Source organism: Mustela putorius, unplaced genomic scaffold (assembly GCF_011764305.1).
Source record: "Mustela putorius furo isolate JIRA1106 unplaced genomic scaffold, ASM1176430v1.1 tig00000135_pilon_pilon_pilon, whole genome shotgun sequence".
Lineage (NCBI taxonomy): Eukaryota > Metazoa > Chordata > Mammalia > Carnivora > Mustelidae > Mustela > Mustela putorius.
The window spans coordinates 2,174,393-2,192,657 of NW_025421292.1; the positions used below are offsets into that span (position 1 = coordinate 2,174,393).

The following is an 18,265-nucleotide window of genomic DNA, read 5'->3' on the forward strand; positions in this document are numbered from 1 at the left end:
CCTCATTAGCTGTTTAGCCGCGAAGTTTTGATGGCTGCCATGAGACCTAAAGGTCAAGGATTATACCTGTTTACTGTCAAGTTCCAGGCGCCTAGGGCTGTGCTGGGTGCCTAGAGGCCTGGTCATTCTGCTTGAGGCCTGACCACAGCTGTGGCTTTGAAGAGCACCTTGTTGGCTGACAGTGTCCCTAGGACGCGGGGTCTGAGGTCCCTCTCTCTTCAGTGAGAGGAGGAGTATCTTGAGGTGGCAGCAAATGGTCTTTACTCCACTTGAGGCACAAGTGAAATGAGAGGTTGAGAAGAACAACTAGGCATCCGGGAAACTCAAGTCAGTGTCTCCTTCTAAGGCTCTCCCCTCCACAGCACAGCTTCTAGGTGAGTTGTGGTTGTTCCCGGTTCAGACTGCCCTGCCCACCTCTCTTATCTCCACTGGAGGCTTGTTTGGTTTGGTGGTTCAGGAGTGAGGCCTTGGAGTCTTACAGACCTGGGTTGGAATGTGGGCTTGCCCATTCATTCCTTCATCCATTCATTGATTACACTATCTGTGTAATTTGTGGAGGCCCAGTAGAAGGTGAAAATAGAAAGGTCCTTGTTAAAATAGTAAGAATTTCAAGACAGGGGCACCTGGATAGCTTGGTCAGTTAAACATTTGCCTTTGGCTCAGGTCATGATCTTGGTGTCCTGGGATTGAGCCCTGTGTAGAGCTCCCTTATCAGCGGGGAGTCTGCTACTCCCTCTCCCTCTTCCTTTGCGTACCCCCCCCCCTTGTGCTTTCTTGCATGCTCTCTCTCAAATAAATAAAATCTCTTAAAAAAAAAAAAAAGGAATTTTGAGACAGTAACCATGGAGCATTAAGCCAAGTGTGGGGCTCTTTGGAGTTCAGAGCACTGTGTGACTGCAGAGGTTACACACCCATGAAGCAGCCCCTGAGCTCCTTCCCAGTGGTGGACAGGACAGGCGAGGGCCCAGATCCCGTGGGGTTTACATGTAAGTGGGTGGAGACAGACAACAACTGAACAGACCTATAATAATGATAATAACAGTGTTTTATATATATTAAGTCATTTAGTAAATGAGTAAGATAATTTCAGATACAATAAGTGCTAGGGAGAGATTCAAAGCAGGGTGATGGGTCCACAGCGATTGGGGCAGGGGTGGGTCTGGGTGGTCTGGAGGAGGCCTGTGTATGAGAGAGACCCTAGTCACAGAAGGGGCAAGAGTGGCTTCCCCGCAGAGGGAGCACAGAAGCCTTCAGAACAGCCAGTGTATGATAGGTTATTTAATCTCTCTGATCTTCAGTTCTTCGTCTTAAAAAAACAGGCATTCTAATGATAAAGTGACACCTGACTATTTGCTCTGTGTCAGACTCTGTTCTAAATGCCTCATACAGTAGTGACTCATTCGTGCTTGAAATGGCTCTCAGAGAGAAGGACTACTATTATCCCCATTTTACAGAGGTGATGACTCAGGTAAAGAGAGGATGCGGACTTGCCAAGGTCACTGGGTGGTAAGTGACGGAACCTGGACTCGAACCCCAGCCAACTGACTCCAGAGCCTATACTCTCACCCCCGCCATCAGGATGCCCCTTCAGTATCATCACAGGAGCTGCGTGAATGGCGTCTTTCGGGATGCATTATAGTTTCCTAAGGGGCTCTAGGGCCCTCTCCAGTCTTGTGTTACCTGTGCCCCGCCCCACCCCCGCCTTCTCATGTGTGTGGGTGTTTGGAGCCAGAGTCCGGGCCCACTGGCTTGTCAGTCACCCAGCGTCCTTCTGGACACATTTATAGGCACCGCCTGGAATATGGTTTGGCAGGGCCAGTCCCCAGGGAGTTGATGACCATTTAATACCCACCTGCTGACTGTCACTCATTCTACACTGAATGCAAGCTCCCCTGGCTTCTTGAAGTCCCCCACCAGGGCTGTACCTCAGGATCCATTTGGAACGGGGCGGGTATTTCAGCTCCGTAGAGTCCTTTGGTAGCTCTTTATAGAAACAGGCACCTCGGGGAGGGAGCACGGCTTCAGTGTTTCAAGTTCTAACGATCCCAGTAATTGAGACACTGAATTGCACATTTAAATCATTGCACATTGCAAGTAAAAATACCGTTTTGTAATGCTGGTGTTAATAATGTAAACATTCAAAACGAATTAAATACTTAGCTGTATTGTGGGGCATGACTGCCTGATTTTTCTTCTTTCAACTTATTCAACCGGAGGAAATGATCAGCTGCCCATTCCAGCTGTTACCATAAAAAATGGGCGTGGACTTGCAAGGGAAAAGTTAGGTTCCTGCCCCCCGCATAAAGTTGAATTGGAAGGGGCAGGCCAGTGGGAGATAGCTGCCTTTGTCTGGAGGGGAGCTGTTTTTCAAGACTCAGAGGTGTTCACGGTGTTCCAGGGTAGGCTCACAGTGGCCTAAAGCTCAGCCCAGCGTACCAAAAAGCCCCACCACTTGTTGGAGACATCTGTCATCTGCCTTAGGCCCTGCCTCACTCCTTTCACTCTAGTGGATGTCCCTTCAGAGAGGCCTTCCCTGTCGCCCATTTCAAGGAGTGGCCCTGCCACTCCGGGTCCCTGTAGAACACTAGCCACTCTCTGACAACAGGCCCTGACAGAGGCTCTCCCACTAAATGCCTCTGAAGAGAACAGGTCACATCAGAGTCTGGACCGGGGCTCCCCACCTGCCCCCGTGAGACACTCCTCTCTAGAGGTCTGAGGGAGAAAGGTGAAGGGCACATCGGGAGCAGGTAGATGTCTGGATTTGGTCCTCGGATTAGCTCTTGAAGCTCCTGTCCCATTTTACGGCAGCCTCATAACAGAAGGGAGAAGTTCTGAGCAATGCATAATGAAAAGGACCCAACCTGGCTGCAAGTCAGCCCGCCTGGCTGGCACTCAACTTGGTATTGTCCCAGGGCTGTCTATGCCTCCCTCCCTCCCCTCTAGTTCTTGGCACCCAAGCCTTCATTCTGGTTCTTTCCCTCATCTTCTGTTTTATGTTTTTGGCCACAGTGAATGCAGATTTAAATCAAAAGTCAGAAGTTTAGATCATTTTGAAGAGCTGCTGATGAGTGGTCCTGCCATGCCTTTTGTTTTATGAGCCTGCTTCCTGCCCTTTCCAGCATGGGCTACAAGGCTCTGTGCAGCTGGAAAGAGTGATGGGACCTGCCAGGGTGCTGCCCAGAGGCCCAGGGCTTCCTGATGACATTGCATCATGGAAAAGCTGTAATAACATTCTACTCTTCAGCCTCCTCTTCCATCGCACCGGGAGCATCAGAGGGAGGAGGCAGGCCTGGGTGACTGTCTCCCTGGCTGTCCTTGGCCTCCCTGCTGGGGAGGGCAGGAGTGGTTGCCACTCTTCAGCACCTGTCTTAGGGACCAAGTGAGAGTTCCTGGGGGGCAGATGGGGCAACTGAGGTGGGGAGACGGGAAGAAGTCTGTCAGCTCTCTGGACTCAGGCGGACCGTCAGAAGATGCAGCTGAAGGGGAAGGATCTACGTCAGAGCCCACAGCCCTGGCACTGGCAGGCCCTTGCTTCTGCCCCTCCATGTCCTCACTCATTCTTTATGTCTCTCCTTCTCCCTCCTTAAATCAGGTATCAATTCGACTTGAGGATTTTGGAGGTAATAACAGACTGGCTAGCTTCTCATCAAACCCAGTTCCTTTTCCAGGCATATGGTTAAACGACATCTCAGCCTGCTGGCCTCTGGGCAGGGTGCATGGCTGGTTCTTGTCTCTGGAATGGGGGTGTGCCTCCTGGGTGCCGTCTGACTTTCAGGCCTCATGGTCGACTAGAGGTGCTGGAGTTACGAGATGGAAGGTTCGTGGGTGACCGTGCAGAGCTGAGGCCCTTTCTCTGCTGACCAAACCCGACTGGAATGCAAAGCTACTGTTGCTTGGGGATTGTTTGTTGTAACAGTTAGCCCACCCTGACTAACACGCCTGTGTTTCTTAATTCAGAAGAGAGCTCCCCAGTTTGGGGGAAGGAAGGCCAGGCGGGAGGAGGCCCTTCCAGACTTCCAGACAAGAGGGAGTGGTAGAAGCAGAAGGTTCGGAGGTCCCTGACAGTTCTCAGTGCTGGGCTTTCTCCATTTTCATCTTAATCTCTCCTGGTGCCTCTTCACATCAACCCCTGCAGCCAGTCCCGACCCCGCCGTTCCCTGAGCAAAATGCTTGATTACTTTTGCTGTGCTTGTCCCTAATGCTTGCCTTCTTGATCACCTCTCAGTCTTGCCTCCCTTTCAAGGCACAGCTCAGACACCACCTCTGTGATCTCCCCATGTGGCACTGAGCCCTCACTGTCTCTCCTGGCCAGCACTCTGGATGGCTGAGCAAACGGCCCCCAGGCCTTGTTGAAGCACCCCTGATATTTTCACATGAGGGTTTTCATCTTCTCATTAAGTCATAAGGTTTTTTCAGGATAATGACCTGACTCTCACCCTTCCTTGTTTCTTGCCTAGGTCCCAGCACTGGGCCATATGTACCGCGCGCTCGGAGAATATTCCTTGGTTGGATGAATGGAGGGAAGGAAGGACAGATTAATGTAATCACAAACACATGAGCTCCTCAGCCAGATTTTCAAGTATCTCCACCCTCTGGGCTCACTCCGTTTCTCTCTTCTTTGCTCTACTACTCCCAGCCACCAAACCCCCGTTCTGGATGGGTTGGTCTCTCCACAGACTCCTGAATAGGCTGGTCTTCTCCTTCCCTCCGCTCAGCCAGCCCCTTCTCCATTCTTGTCACTGTTCAGGGTCTAAGTGAAGTCTCACCTCCTCCAGAAACTTCCACAGACAGTTTCTGTGATGAGGGTCGGCTGTCAGGTGATGTGCATTTCTCTGTTGTCTGTGGGCTGACCTCTTCATCGTGTAGGACTGATCCTCTGTACCACACAGATGAGTCCTCTGTATCCCAGGGTACTGTCTCTGTGTGGTTTGTTATCAGATCATGTGCGGAATCTTTGCCTCCTTGCCTAGAATCTTCACTCCCAAGTGCTGGATCTTCGCCAGTACTTGGCAAAAAGATCAGCAGGGGAGAGCTGCCTAGTTTGGTGTATACTTGCCGGATACTGGATTTTTAGGGCCCCCTCACCTCTTTTGCCATTTGAACGCGAACTCTCTCTGACGATCAAATACATCCATGCCTGCCATCTTCTCTTTTCATACCTCTCTGTTCTTCCCCCTTGGCCTGGGTTTGCAGTGCTTGGGTGGACTCATTCAGCTGAGTCAGGAAAACCTTGTGCACATTTCCAGAAAGCAGCAACCCCTCTGAGCCCGGGGGTCTGGGAAGCACAGCCTGGAACCAGCTTTGCGCCTCGTAGCAAACTGCACTTTTGTTGGCAACATCCTCTGGGGCATGTGGGAGTTTGGTCTGGACCTGGAGGGATTGGCAGAGTGGGGAGAAGGGCTCCTGTGAAGGGCGTTGCTGGATAAAGGAGGAACTGAGGGAAGATAGGTCACATGGATGAGGCCAGGAGAGTGAGTGTGGCACAGTTACGGATATGGGCCAGCCAGCCCTAAAAGACTTCCATTCTAGCTGAGGCTTGTCCTTGCCCCCTGCTGTCCCCCCCCACCCCCATCCTCAGGTAGGTCCCACAGCGCCCAGGGCTGAGAACGGGGCCAGGAAGCAGAAGCTTTGGACTTAGTTGAAGCAGATTTTCCAGCAAGGAAGTGGCCTAGTAAAAGCAATATTTAGGGCTCCATTTTGTCATTAGCAAATATTTAGTTTTCGGCTGACTTCCTTTTTGCCACCCAATGTACTTTGACTCAATTCTCCCACCATGGGTGCAGAAAATGCAAATTAATCATGTCGTTACCTCAGCCAAACATAATTAGGGAAGTTAACTTACTTCGAAATCCATATAATATATCGTACAATTAAACAACCAAAAAAAAATTTTTTTTTTTTAATCCAGGACTCTTTCCTTCTGTGAGTGTGGCTTTTTTGAAGGTTGATTGTAATTAGCCAGGAGAATATAAAAATTATTTGACTTTGCATTGTAGAAAGAAGTTTAGATAAAAGGACAACTTACGAGGTCTGGTACGTGCCTTGTAGATACATGGAAATATTTGATTAGCTCCCATTTCCCCCCTGGGACCCCCAAAGGATTGCAGGAGATCGGTGAACTGTTCTAGTCACCCATAAAGTGGAAATGCCATACAGTGTGATGACCAGAATAAACAAACAGAAAGAGTAATAAGGTACACCAAATAATCACTGGTGACCTCAGCAATTTTATTAACAAATTTATTTCCCTAATTGGGTAACGTATCTTCGTGCTCGACTCAAGGGCATTGTAATAGGTTTCCACGCTGCAGAAGAAGGAATTAATTAGAACTGTTTGCTCTTTGTTCCGTATTTACACTTGTCCACCAGTCTTGTAAACATTGCGCCTGGATTGCTTGGCCCTTCAGGCTTCTCTCTCCCGACTCCCCACCCCACCCCCAAAATAAATAAATAGAAAGCAGATAGTGTGATTTAACAGCACTGCTCATCCTTCCGGCAGCCCCCCCCCCCCCGCCACCAGAACTGTGCTTTATGAGCTGGTTTGTGGCCAGAACTGCACAGAGGCATCACTTCCAATAGGTACCCGGAAGTCTAGAAAGAGACCCTCATTTCCTCAGGCAGAAATGGAGAACCCAGGGGCTCGATTTGCCAGGACTGTGTGTGGTTTGCCCTTGCCCATTCAGACCCTGGGTAGGAAGCTGGCAAGACGGGCAGATCAGTCCCATGTGTTCCTGCCCCACCGAAATGCCTCCTAGGAAGGTAAGAGACAGTCATTCGTGAGCTCTGTCTGCTCTTGGGGTGGGCTGCCTGTGTGAGCAGAAAAAACCATACACTTGTGACCTCACTCTTCTGGTCTTCTTCAAGTAGAGTTTTTTGCCTCATAGCTTGCCAAGACGTCAGCACAACAACAAAAAAGCATTTTTCAACGCAAATTCTCTAGAATCTTACTGTAACGCTGGCTTCTCCCTCATGCCACAGCCCTCCAGTGTACTCCATGATAGTGCCATTCCACTCTGGCTGTCCAGCCTTGGATAACCGGCATTAGCAGAAGATGCCAGAGGATGTGAACTTACTTCCAGAGCTAGTTTCTGTAGCAGCCATTAATATCCTCTGGCCTGTGTGGCTCTTGAATGTGGCTAGCATTATCACAAAAAGACATCTGACCGTGTCTGGAGTACCCTGGCTACCAGTAGGTCCCTTGTGAGAACTATACTCTAGAAAAATCTGGATAGGCCCAACAAGCCTCATTCTCCCTCTTGAATATCCTGCAGGATCTGGATGAGGTTCTCTAGGCCAAAAATATAGCCTGTATCTGGTCCATCGTAAGAGTTGCGCTCGTCCCAGGAGCCTTTGTATGTTGTGTGGGCAAAGTCGATCATCCGGATGTCAACTTTGCTGACACCTCCAGAAGAGCTGCCGTGGGCTGTCCTTTCTGGTGGCTCCTGCCCATCATAGATGATGAGGAGAGAGCTGGAGTAGAACCGGTAGGAACTCTGGCTTCTAATGACCGAGAGGAGGGCACGGAGCTGGCACTGGATGGGCTCCAGGAGCTCCATCCGGAGGCGGGTTCCGTCATGCAGGAACTGATGGAGGGCCTGTCGGAAGCCCTCGACAGAGAGTTTTCTTCCGTAGTACTTGTCTTTGCAGAGAAAGTGCTTCTTATCAACTTGATAAACCTGATAATAAAAAAAGAAAGAAAACGTGAAGAATTGCCAACTCAAGAGAAAGCTTGCCACTGCTGTGGTTGCGGGGTTACAAGCTAGCGTGATATATAAACAGATTTCTGGGAGATGCAGGGCAGGAATGGCTGAAATGAATGGAAGGATGATCTTCCATCAAGCGCCAGGGGAACTTTCACATTTTAAAATGCTTTCTCTGCAAGCCCTTAATAGGAATTCAAGGTCTACATATCCTTCACCACATGAAGGTGACCCTCCACCCGTAACAAAAAGCTCTGGATCGCCTTTGCTTTGAATTTCCAGTGTCATCCTCCAAATCGTGATTTAAACCCTGGCTCCTGGCCTTCTTCAATTCAAATATTAGCGAATCCAAGCTAGAACGCTTTAGCAGGAATCTGAGATCGCAGCCAATGGCCTTGGAAAGCCAACTAGATTCAATTTTCCCCAGTAAAGTTTGTAAAATCCTTTCTCTGCAGATTCTAAGGAAACTGTCATGGCTTTTGGGGTAGAGCAGGGTTGACTGAAGATAAAACAATAAGAAGATAGGCTGGATGAGGAAGGGATGGGGTTTTCCAGGAGCCAGTGCCACTGAGGGGAACCCAGGGAGGAGGATCGCAGCAGCTCTGCGGGGCTGGTGGCTCCTACTTGGCACCAGCTCCTCCCCCCTCCCCCCGTCATGTCTTGGCCACCAGAAGGAAGCAGATGGAGAAGATGCTGATGGGGGGACAGTGGCAGCTGCTCCCATTCATTCAGAGGCTGTACTGAGGCCAGTGGCTGGCGTGGCCGTGACTTGGCTTACTTCTGTCTGGCACACCTGGAAAGGGCAGCCCATATGTGGCCAAGACAGTTTCTCAAGTCTTTCCCACCTTCAGATTACGTGGTATGTGTATGGAAAATCAGTGTAGGGGGAAAAAAAATCAGAAGGCTATGATAGACTTGCTTTGGAGGGCGGGAGATGGGCTGTTAAATTAGCCATCATAAACACATGACACTTGTCACTATCTAAATAAATCAGATCGTTTTCAGAAGATTGGAGGTCCGGAGAGAGATTCCGTTTACACCCCGAATCATCACACTCCATTCTCTTGAGGACTGCATTCCAAGCCTTCCGAGGGACATCTGTGCAACAAATTTATAGACTCCACTTCCAGCTTCAAGGGGTGGCAGTTTCAATTAAGGAAAGCCTCAACGTGTACCATCAAATCAGTGTCTGGTTTTGCTTTGAGAAGATAGACGGTAAGAGCAAACGAGTGGGGGAAAGTTGATTTCTTCTGGTTCTGTAGCCCCTGCCATGAGCCATGTCAGCTGCAAAAATGGGGTAGAGTCTGGGCAATAAAAAAATGAACTGTTCCTTTGCCTCAGCTGAACAGGCCACGACCTTCCCACTTCTTTAACCAGAACAGACAGCAAAAAAACCCCAGAAGACATGCAGTAGGAATTTGAAGAGCAGAGTGCCTTATGGCCCCTGAGAAGGAGAGTGTTCAGCTCTACCCTTCCAGAGACCAAGGAAGCCACGGAGTGCACAGAGAAGCTCTTTTTCTGTTCTCTCCCCAGCCCCTGCTCACACACCGTCACCAGAGGTCTGCTCTCCACGTGGACAGGCCCCACGTGGCCCCTGGGAAATTCCACCTACCGCAAACCCTCCTTTGTGGCTGGCTTTGTGGGCGGTGGTGTCCGCAGTGGACACACCAGGACCCCCAGCCCCACGACGGGCCCTCTGCCGCCTACCTGCATCCCACAGATGCGCACACCCAGGCAGGCCGAGGTGCTCTGCGCGCACTTGTGCATGTGACGAGCCTTCTTCTCCTCAGATGCGTCATCCCCGTGCTGCCGGGTCCCCATCTTCAGGTCCAGGATACAGGGGTGCTTGTACTGTGACACGACATTTTCCAGCAGCAGAAACCCTGGTCAGGCTAAGTTCAGGAAGGCTCTGTGGACTGGAAGGCTGCGGCCCCTATGGAGGCAGTTCACACGGCCCCATGACTGCCCGGGACCCCCTTTTCAGAGTGCCATTCCTTCTCCCCCTGCTCCGCACGGACAAGCCCATCACCTCTCTTAAGAATGCAAAGTATTAGCCTAGCAGGCTGCTTTAAGAAGTCCATTTATTTAGGGGGAGTTTATGACTCTGGGAGCTTCTTTTCCTTTCTGCTCGGAGGTTGAAATTTAAATGCAGGCGTGAAATCCCTGGCAGGCCATGCCCAATTTACATTTTACGGCAGAAAATCATAAGGCTAAAACCTTGAGTCACTGAATGGGCCAATACCTTTTGGGAGAAGTGGGTTGATGTTAGCTTTGGAGATGAGTTGCAGGAATATTAATTTCAGCGGAGTAATTATCCTGCAAAAGCTTCTTAGGGATTAGGGTTGCAGATGTGTCTTAGTAAATACTGTGGAACCAGTCACCCGTTTGCAGAAGGAGCCCAGCATTGACAAAAGGGTATTTCAAGCCTAAATGTACTCACTGAGAACATGGCAGCCTGAGGTGGTAGTGGGGAGTGCCTCCCCTAAGAGTCTCCCTCTCGGGCACTGCCCTGAGGGGGCACTGCACCCCCACACCCCATCAGCTCCACAGGGAGACATCTGCGGGGAGAATTTGGAGGGCTAGAAGGGAGGCTGGGGTGTGGGGAACCCACCCAGCCCTCTGAGCCCCCTGCCACCCCCACCCAGCATGGCTGTCATAGTTCCTGTCTGCCAACAGACACCCTCAGCCCAGCCCCTCTGCTCAGGTGGGAGCCGCGACATAGCCAGAGGCCTGGCCATGGGCATTATGTTCAGCTTAATTCCCAGTCCGACTTCCCCCATAATCTCTGATTTTCTTTTTCTTTTTTCTTTCTTTTTTTATTTTTTGGAGGGATTAGATGTCTTCTAGGTCCCAGATTTGAGGGCTTGTGCCTCCATGTCTCCCTTGAACTGGTCTCTCCCTGCCCCCCCCCCCGTCCTGGCACCCATGTCTGTGTCTCCCCCTCCCACCCCTGCTCCCCTGTCTGCCTGTCTTTGTCACCCCCTTCCCCCCGCTGCCCTGGCCTCTGACAGGCAGCAGGGAGTGCCGGCAAGGATACGGTGCCGCTGGTTCTCCGGGTACTCGGTGCACAGGCGGGTCAGGTGGGCTTGGTGGCACTGCAATCCCCACGGGTTAAAGCTTCTCCTCTCAGCCTGGTTCCCTTTAACGTCTTCCACGAGCGTGGAGACTGGGGCATTGAGATGGAACTCGGACCTCAAGAGCGACGTGGCCGGTCTGTGGGAGAGGGAAGCACATGGCAGTCAGAGCAGCCATGGCCAGCAGCTGTGGCCGGAGGGCTGGGGGTAGGTGCCCGTCCCTCGGACAGGGCTCTCCTGGGCTGGGCTCTGATAGGGACAGCCCCTAGCTGCTCTCCAGGCTGCCTACAGGGCCTCAGAGTGCCCCTGCTGCCCCATTCAGGCCTTGGGCACCAGATCGGGCCACATTGCAGCCCTGGCAGGGCGTCTCTCCGAACCCCAGAAGAATTCATTAGAGCCTGGCGCCTCCTCAGAGGGCTGAGGTGGTTTAAGTTCACTCATAAGTGATCTGGATTCCTCTTGCACTCTCGAGATGATGCAGTGTGGGGACCGCAACCCTGCCTGGAATCAGAAGGCTGGGATTTTAGGCTGTGAGTGTGTTGTGGCACTATTTCCTTAAGACCTCAAAATGCCCTTAGGGCCGGGAATCCTGCATCTTTGGTCTGCCTTCTCTCCAGTCCTCTGCATCTCGGCTTCCCCATCTGTGAAATGGTGATAATACGTACCCGCTTCCTGACGCTGAGCCAAGAGAGGTAATTAGATCTGCTGTGCTCCTTGGAGAAAGGAGGCACTTTCATTGTATTAGCTCCCTTTTGTTTCCTATAAATGTTTTGTAAGTCCCCAGGGGTCCTTTTCATCTGAGAAAGGTCGGCTAACATTATCAGAGAGGTTTTGGAGACTTCTCTGGGAACTTGGGTGCCCTGAGCTGCCTGGTCTCTGAGATCCACGGTGGGGGTGAGGGGTGCAGGGGGATTGTGTTGACCTCTCTCCTAGTCCCTTCCTGACTGCTGGGGAATGGTGACTTCGGACTGCCATTAGCCATTTGTCCCTTGCGTCAACTTTTCTGGGTTTCTGTATTCCCCCCCACCCCCACCCGGAGACACTGCACAGTCTCCGTAAAATAAGTATTTAATTAAACAAGTATGTGCTGAAATGCCTGTTCCGTATAGGACCCTGCCTATGTGCCAGCTTCTGAGATAAATACATTGTGGAGTCCCCCCTCTGAAACCACATAAAGGAAAACTCATGCCTTCCTTTGGTCACCTGGATGTTTCTAGAAGGAGATTCCTGGGAATGTGTCACTTCCTCGGCCCTGTTGGGAAGCTGTGGGCCTTGGCGCAGATGGGAGCAGAGCTGGTCCCTGCTAGGTTAGCTGTCATCCTGCCATGCGGCCCTTACCTCTCCTCGAGCGAGTGAGCCAGCTGCCACTGGACGAGGGGGTGGGCACCACCACTGCTGCCGGTGGTCTGCTGGAGCGTCTGCCATATTGCCACTGCTGCCGATTCCGTGGAGACCTTGAAGGGCCCCCGGTTCTCCTTCAGCGGGGTGGCCACCAGGCTGAGATGGCCTCGGCTGTCTTTTTGGAGGTGCACCGTGATGGTGCCTGCAGAGCACACAGGGGGAGGGGAAGGGGGGAAACCAGATAGAATTTACCTGGTGGACATGTTGCAAGGCGTGACATCCTTCTGAATTGCAGTTTAAGGGCACTGATCAACACTCCCCCCACTTCCCTAACTGCTCTCTCAAGGAAGAGCTACGGGGACCGTTCCAAAATGAGCCCAGGGCCGCGGAGCCTGCAGAAAATAGCCTTGGGCTGGTCAGGGCGTTAGCTCTCCTTCCCTGTATCTCTCTGCCCTTATGAGCTTTGAACAAAGCCAGCCCCGTACATTTTGTCCTCACCTTCTGATTCCTTGGTGCACACTGGCACCTTCCCAGGCACAACAGAGCTGTTCCAGTGGGGCCCAACCCAGGGTCATCGGAGCCGGTCTTCCGCCAAGAGGGCCCCTGTGCCTCAGGAAGGCCGTGAGGGAAGTTGGGGCCCATCCCATAACTTCCTGTGCCTCCTTCATCATCCTTTCTCTCTCCCTTCCCATTCTGTCTGACCAGTTTCTTCCAGGAAGCCTGCCTCAGACAGCCTTCCTGGGCTCGGCCTCTCTGTCCCCATCCTTTAGACCTCTCCCATACCCACCATCCTGGCTTCAACACGGATGCCCGCCATCTCCTTCAGTTAGACCCACAGCCTATGAATATTACTGACAGAACATGGTTCTCTGATAGAAAACAGGAGGCTGGTGGGATTTCTCCAGCTACGGTAACTCCTGCCCATCGAGTTTGTAATCAAGGCACAGCAGCCCGCTCTGAACGCTGCTTGTGAGCGTGGAGAGTGTGAGGAGACCCAGTGAACAAACATGCTAATTGGCTTCTCCGGGACAGGGGCCAGGTTGGGTAATTAGGTCTGGCACGCATGTCAGCGGCTCTGTGGTCACCCCTGTTGGATTTCTTGCTCTGGCGGCACAGTCCAGGCCTTCCCCCATGGGGCTCAGCATCTGCCCTAAATGGGTGCCCGGCCTCGCCCAAGTTCTGCTGGAGGTGGAGCTATGCTCTTGGCAGTGTCAGGGGAAATAGCCCCGCAAGTAGCTTTGGAGTCCTCGGTTCCCTGTTCTTCCTGCCCCTGATCCCTGACTGTTCCAGTGGCTCCTTCTCTCTCCAGGCCACCCGGCACCTGGCTCCACCCTGCTTTGTGCCTGGCAGGCTGACCCTGTGAAGTGCACCAGTGGCTTCTGTGCCCCTGATTTCCCAGGGGCTGGGCCAACGAAGGACATCGGCAGGAGATGGACTGGAGCCAAAGAAAGATCGAGGTGTTTATCTTCCTGGTTTCCTCCCTGTCACAGCATGGTCCTGTCCTTCTGTGGCCTCCCTCTCACTGGGTCCGTGAACCCATTCCCTTCAGGCCTAGGGGTGGTCACAGCCTTTCAGGGGTGCTGGTCCCTGCGTGCCTCATCGCCCCCAGTTCCCTTAATCCCACGTGCATGTCTATGAGCCATCCTTTTGAAAACTCTCTTCATTTAAAGCCCGTTCGGCACACCACTCATTGCCTGCTGGGACTCTGACCTGGGTGGGCTGCATGTGATCAGGTCCCCCTCAGGTATTTATTTTCTCCCCTGCCACTTGGTCACTTTCTCAGCACGAGTGGTAATTTTTGCTGAACCAGCGCTCAAGGCAGCTGATTTCTCTGCTTGCGTCCCTGCCCAGGCTGGTCAGTGCAGACGTTCATTTCCAGGGCTGCTCTCTAATTCAGCAAGTCGCTCTTCAGGGCCATCTGTGCCTAGCTCAGCGGCCTTTCTGGGCTAGTCCTGTCATCTCAGATTCCCAGTGCCCTAATTTCGCAGCCCGAGAGTGACATTCAGTTTTTTCTAGCTCCTTAAAAAAATTCTGTGTTGCCTCAGCTCATCTCAGGCCCCTGAATCTTGTGAATTAATAATGATACAACTAATAATACTATCCCTGAACCTGGCATTTTGTCGTTTACCTGAACCCAGGGGTTCCACCTGGGAGAGTGAGGGGCTGATGGCAGGTTGGGGAAGGAACTGCAGTCATGCTAATCAGTGCCGTGTTCGTCTGTTACCACTGAGTGACAGCAAGCCTGCGAGGCCCTTGCCTGTATCACGGGGACTCGGGGAGATGGAATGACTTGCCCAAGGTCACACAGTAAGGGGCGGAGCTCTGAGAAAGGCCACAGCAGACATGGCTATGGAAGAGGGAACAAGCTGTAACACGGAGCCAAGGACGTTATTGGGAAACTCCAGTGTTGTCATGCTGTGTTTACTTGTGTGTGGATGAGGAACGCTCCTGCTGTGTCCTCATCACATTTGGTTTGGCCCTTCTGTTCCATGGGAGCGAACAGAGAAACCTGTTTTGAGAAGGCCATTGGTTCAGAGGGGTGGGAGTGCCAAGAAGCCTAAGGACGCGGCGTTTCTCTTGCCATTCCTCTTTCCTCAGGCAGGAGGGCCACTCTGCTTGCTCCAGGGAGGGCCAACCTGGAAGCTGGCGCTGGCCCCAGAGCCCACCCCTCCACCATGGGGAAAGGAGAGCGCGCTAGCTCCCCCTGAACCCACCTTGGGGAGCTTGGAGCCTCGTGGCTGCTGGGGAGCCCAGGACGGTGTGCCAGCCAAGGGCATGGCCCTTTTGGGTCTTTTGTAAAGTTCAGCTCACCCTCTGGCCTTTTCTGCTGTGGGACTGTGGGATTGGGACACGCTCACCAGAAACCACTGTCTTGGGGAGCCCCAGCCCCAGGAGGCCTCCCTGGAAGGACAAGAAACATGACCTTCTCCTGCTTCTCTAGGCTCCAGCTCTTGTCTGATCTCATCAGATCTGACTGTCTCAATAAATGGAGGCGAGGAGAGGTGCAAAATAACCCAAAACCAATAAAATCCAAAAATCATTTCTATTTCTCATATTGTCAGAGCTACCCAGCCAGACTTCGTGTTCCTGCCTCTCCGTCTTCCTGCACGCCTCTGGTTCTGTGTCTCCACCTATCTGTCTTCTCCCCTCTCCCACATCTCTCTCCAGCTCAGCCCAGACTTTGCTCTGAAGCCGGAGATGCATAGCAGATTGCTGCAGATGATCTCAGGTTGCCTTCTCTAAACCTAAGCAGCCGGTCATTGGAATCCAAACGTCTTGGGGCTTGGCTTGGTTTTTAGTCAAGATTGTGCTGGTCCCAGCCTGGCTTCCAGCTTGCTTTGTGTGTCCATGGGAGCTAGGCCCGGAGGGACATGGGCCCCCCACACTCTGCCGCCTCTGCCTGGCTGGGGGTAAGTGGGGGACAGCCACAGCTTTGCCTGCAGTCACGCCAGCCGGGCAGACAAGAGTGCTTACTGCCACAATTGCCATGCCCAGAGCATCTCAGCAATTTTGGCTTGGCCAAGCAGCTTCCCCAGCCTCCGGGAATGTTCTGTCATGTATTTATTTTTAAGCTCATGAGAGCATTTATTTGCCGGCATGTATAATATGAATCTGGCTCGTCTGTTAACCAGCCAGACTTAGGAGTATGTCTTTGCTCACCCAAAGCTGACAGGTACACTGGGAGGCAGAGAGATGCAGGTCCAAAATGTTATCCTGCCCTAGGAGCCCATCAAAAGGTCTGGACAAGCTCCTGGCATGGGGAGGCTAGCCTTGGGAGTGACGTTCCTGCCCAGCACTCTCTGATTTCATCACAGTGCAGAGCTATGAGAAGGGAGAGGCTGTGCTCCATGGCACACAGTGGCCACTACAGAAACAGCGCCTCTCTGGGGGAAACCCCCTGTGTCAGCCTTGTGGGCATTCAAGTCCCCCTGACCTGAGGTCACTCATTGAGTGACTCTGGGTAAGGCACATCACGTCCTTATTGGGCTAGATGACCCCCTGACCTAGCTTGGGAGGCAGGCTAGAGTAGGGGTCTGGACAGTAGACTAGTGCCCGAGAGTGCCCAGGAGGGGTGCTGTTCTCCCCCTCCTCCCTCAGAGGAATGGGCACTTGTAGACAGGACCCAGGGAGGGCATCAGAATGGGGTCCTGCAGACCAAGCAGCCTCTTTCACTTTCCTGCTCTGCCTGTGGCTGCCCCGGCCATCTGCCTCAGCTCCAGAGCCATGTCCAACAGGCGTGAAATGCTGCGGGCAGGAGGCCCCTCCACGCAGGGTCCTGCCACCCCTTTGGTAGATTGAGTTCCGTTGCGAAAGGACAGACATTCATTCCAGTGGGTGCTCTGACGACATGGGCAGTGACCACAACGGATGGGCAACCCCGGCCTGCAGCCCCAGAGGCCCCAGGGGAGGCCTGCACAGGCCACGCACCAGCCACCTGCCTCCCTCTCTCCCAGCATGTGGTGCTCACAGGCCTCATCTCAGACTCTCAGAAGGTCTTCGCAAGCCGGCACTGAAGCGGTGCTTGGGGCTCAAGGCCTTGGCCCCCAACAGTGGATCTCAGTCTGAATGCTGGATACAGATTCTTGGGCCCTGCCCCCAGGGGTTCTGGTTCATAGGAGTAGAAGGGAGCCTGGGAATCTCCATGTGAACCCCTATACCAGCCTTGGTCAGTCCCAGAGCACACTCTAAGAAACACCCACAGAGCTAGGCCCCATTTTTCCTGGTTATTTTGATCATTGAAATTCAAGTAAGTTTTTGACTGACTTGCTTGGATATTATCATTACTTTTACTGCTGATGCATATTCGAGGGCAGAAGCTTGTAGTCACAACATTTAAAACCTTTAAAAGAGATCTTTTCTCTGGGGACTCGTCCCATTGAGGGGTTCAAGGCCAGCGTTCTTGCCCTGAGCCCTGTGAGCCGCATTTACTGAAGGCTGGGTGTGATCAAAAGGCCTGCCTCGTGGATGCTGGCCAGCTGCCCAGAGGGCCTCTGCCTGGAGGCCCACAGCTGGCGGCCAGCCAGCTTCACCTCCAACCAGCCTTCACCCCCCTGAACCCACCTTGTACTCAGATCTAGAACACACACGGCTCTGTGCCCCGCTTCCCCAGCTCTACCTGGAAGGCAGCCCATGGCCCCGGCTTGGTCACTAGGTGAGAATGAGGAATTCTCATCTCTTAGACATGTCAGGTCCCTGCTCCTTCATGCCCTGACCCAGGCCTGAGGCTCCAACCATCCACCTGGGTCTCCAGATGGAGGGACAAGAGGCCTTGGCCTGCCCTGTCTTCCCCAGCCCCAGTCACATGGCCCAGCCATGGCACCCCTGAACCACAGAGCAGACTCCCTAGCAGAGCAGGGTGGGGCCGGGGTATCATTTCACCCCACGCTCAATTCTTCGAAGCCTAGTGGCTTGAGCTCGTTTGTAGGGATGCCAAATGGTATTAGACTCCAGGCCTGGAGGCTTGAAGAGTTCAGAGAAACTAGGACAGTGAGGGCCAGCCAGACTGTGGGGAGGGGGCCTGTCTCCATGGCAACCTGGGGAGGCGGTGGGGGTTGGGGGGGCGTCCAGGAGCCTGGCCTGCGATGGCGGCACGATGGCACACAGAGCTGCAGCCGGCTGCCGGGAACACTCACCTTTGTACTGCGGGGTGAAGCGCTTCATGGCCAGAGGCAGAGACTCGTAGAACCTCTGCTCCTGGGAGATGAGAGGCTTGCACACGGTGTGCTCATCGTACTTCATCACGCTCAGGTGCCCCCCGACCTGGTGCAGGAAGGGCTCTAGCCGCACGCCCACTCTGGCCTCCCCAGCATCTTTGCTGTCCTGCACAACCATGTGTCCACTAGAGGAAGGCCTGGGCAGCTCCCGTACAGGGGGTGGGGCCGTCAGTGGGGCTCAGCTGTCTCCTTAGTGGCCTTGATCCTCATCATAGCACAGCTGTCCCTCTGTCTGTTGGCCTGGGAGGGAGCCCCTGGAAAGCAGAGGAGGAAGGTGGAAATGGTGTGAGGGAGACAAGGTCCTGGGAGGAGTGGAAGGACACACAGTTCCCAGCCATGCCCACTGGTAGTTGAACAGATTGTACAGAGGCTTCCGTCACTTCTAGAATAATCCATTACAAGAAACTGGTACTGTGGTTGCTCTGGGGAGCCAGGA

The 18,265-nt window shown here is 53.0% G+C and overlaps 1 protein-coding gene and 1 long non-coding RNA gene across 4 annotated transcripts in view; one reads left to right on the forward strand and one right to left on the reverse strand.

Moving 5' to 3' along the window:
- LOC123390644 overlaps window positions 1-9,436 on the forward strand; it is a 15,246-nt gene extending 5,810 nt beyond the window's left edge. For 2 of the 3 annotated variants that reach the window (XR_006605184.1, XR_006605185.1), the window contains exon 4: window positions 1,455-2,165. This is a non-coding gene — a long non-coding RNA (uncharacterized LOC123390644). Of the gene's footprint in view, window positions 1-1,454; window positions 2,166-8,694 lie in introns of those variants that run through there. The other variant, XR_006605186.1, reaches the window with a different exon arrangement.
- On the reverse strand, window positions 5,943-17,947 carry IP6K3 (inositol hexakisphosphate kinase 3). Its single transcript, XM_004770639.3, has 5 exons — window positions 17,749-17,947; window positions 12,113-12,317; window positions 10,738-10,913; window positions 9,408-9,583; window positions 5,943-7,676 (listed from the first exon to the last, which is right to left on the reverse strand). The coding sequence occupies exons 1-5, from the start codon at window positions 17,945-17,947 to the stop codon at window positions 7,245-7,247; spliced, it is 1,188 nt and encodes a 395-aa protein (XP_004770696.1). The 3' UTR covers window positions 5,943-7,244.
- Between the last annotated feature and the right edge of the window lie 318 nt (window positions 17,948-18,265).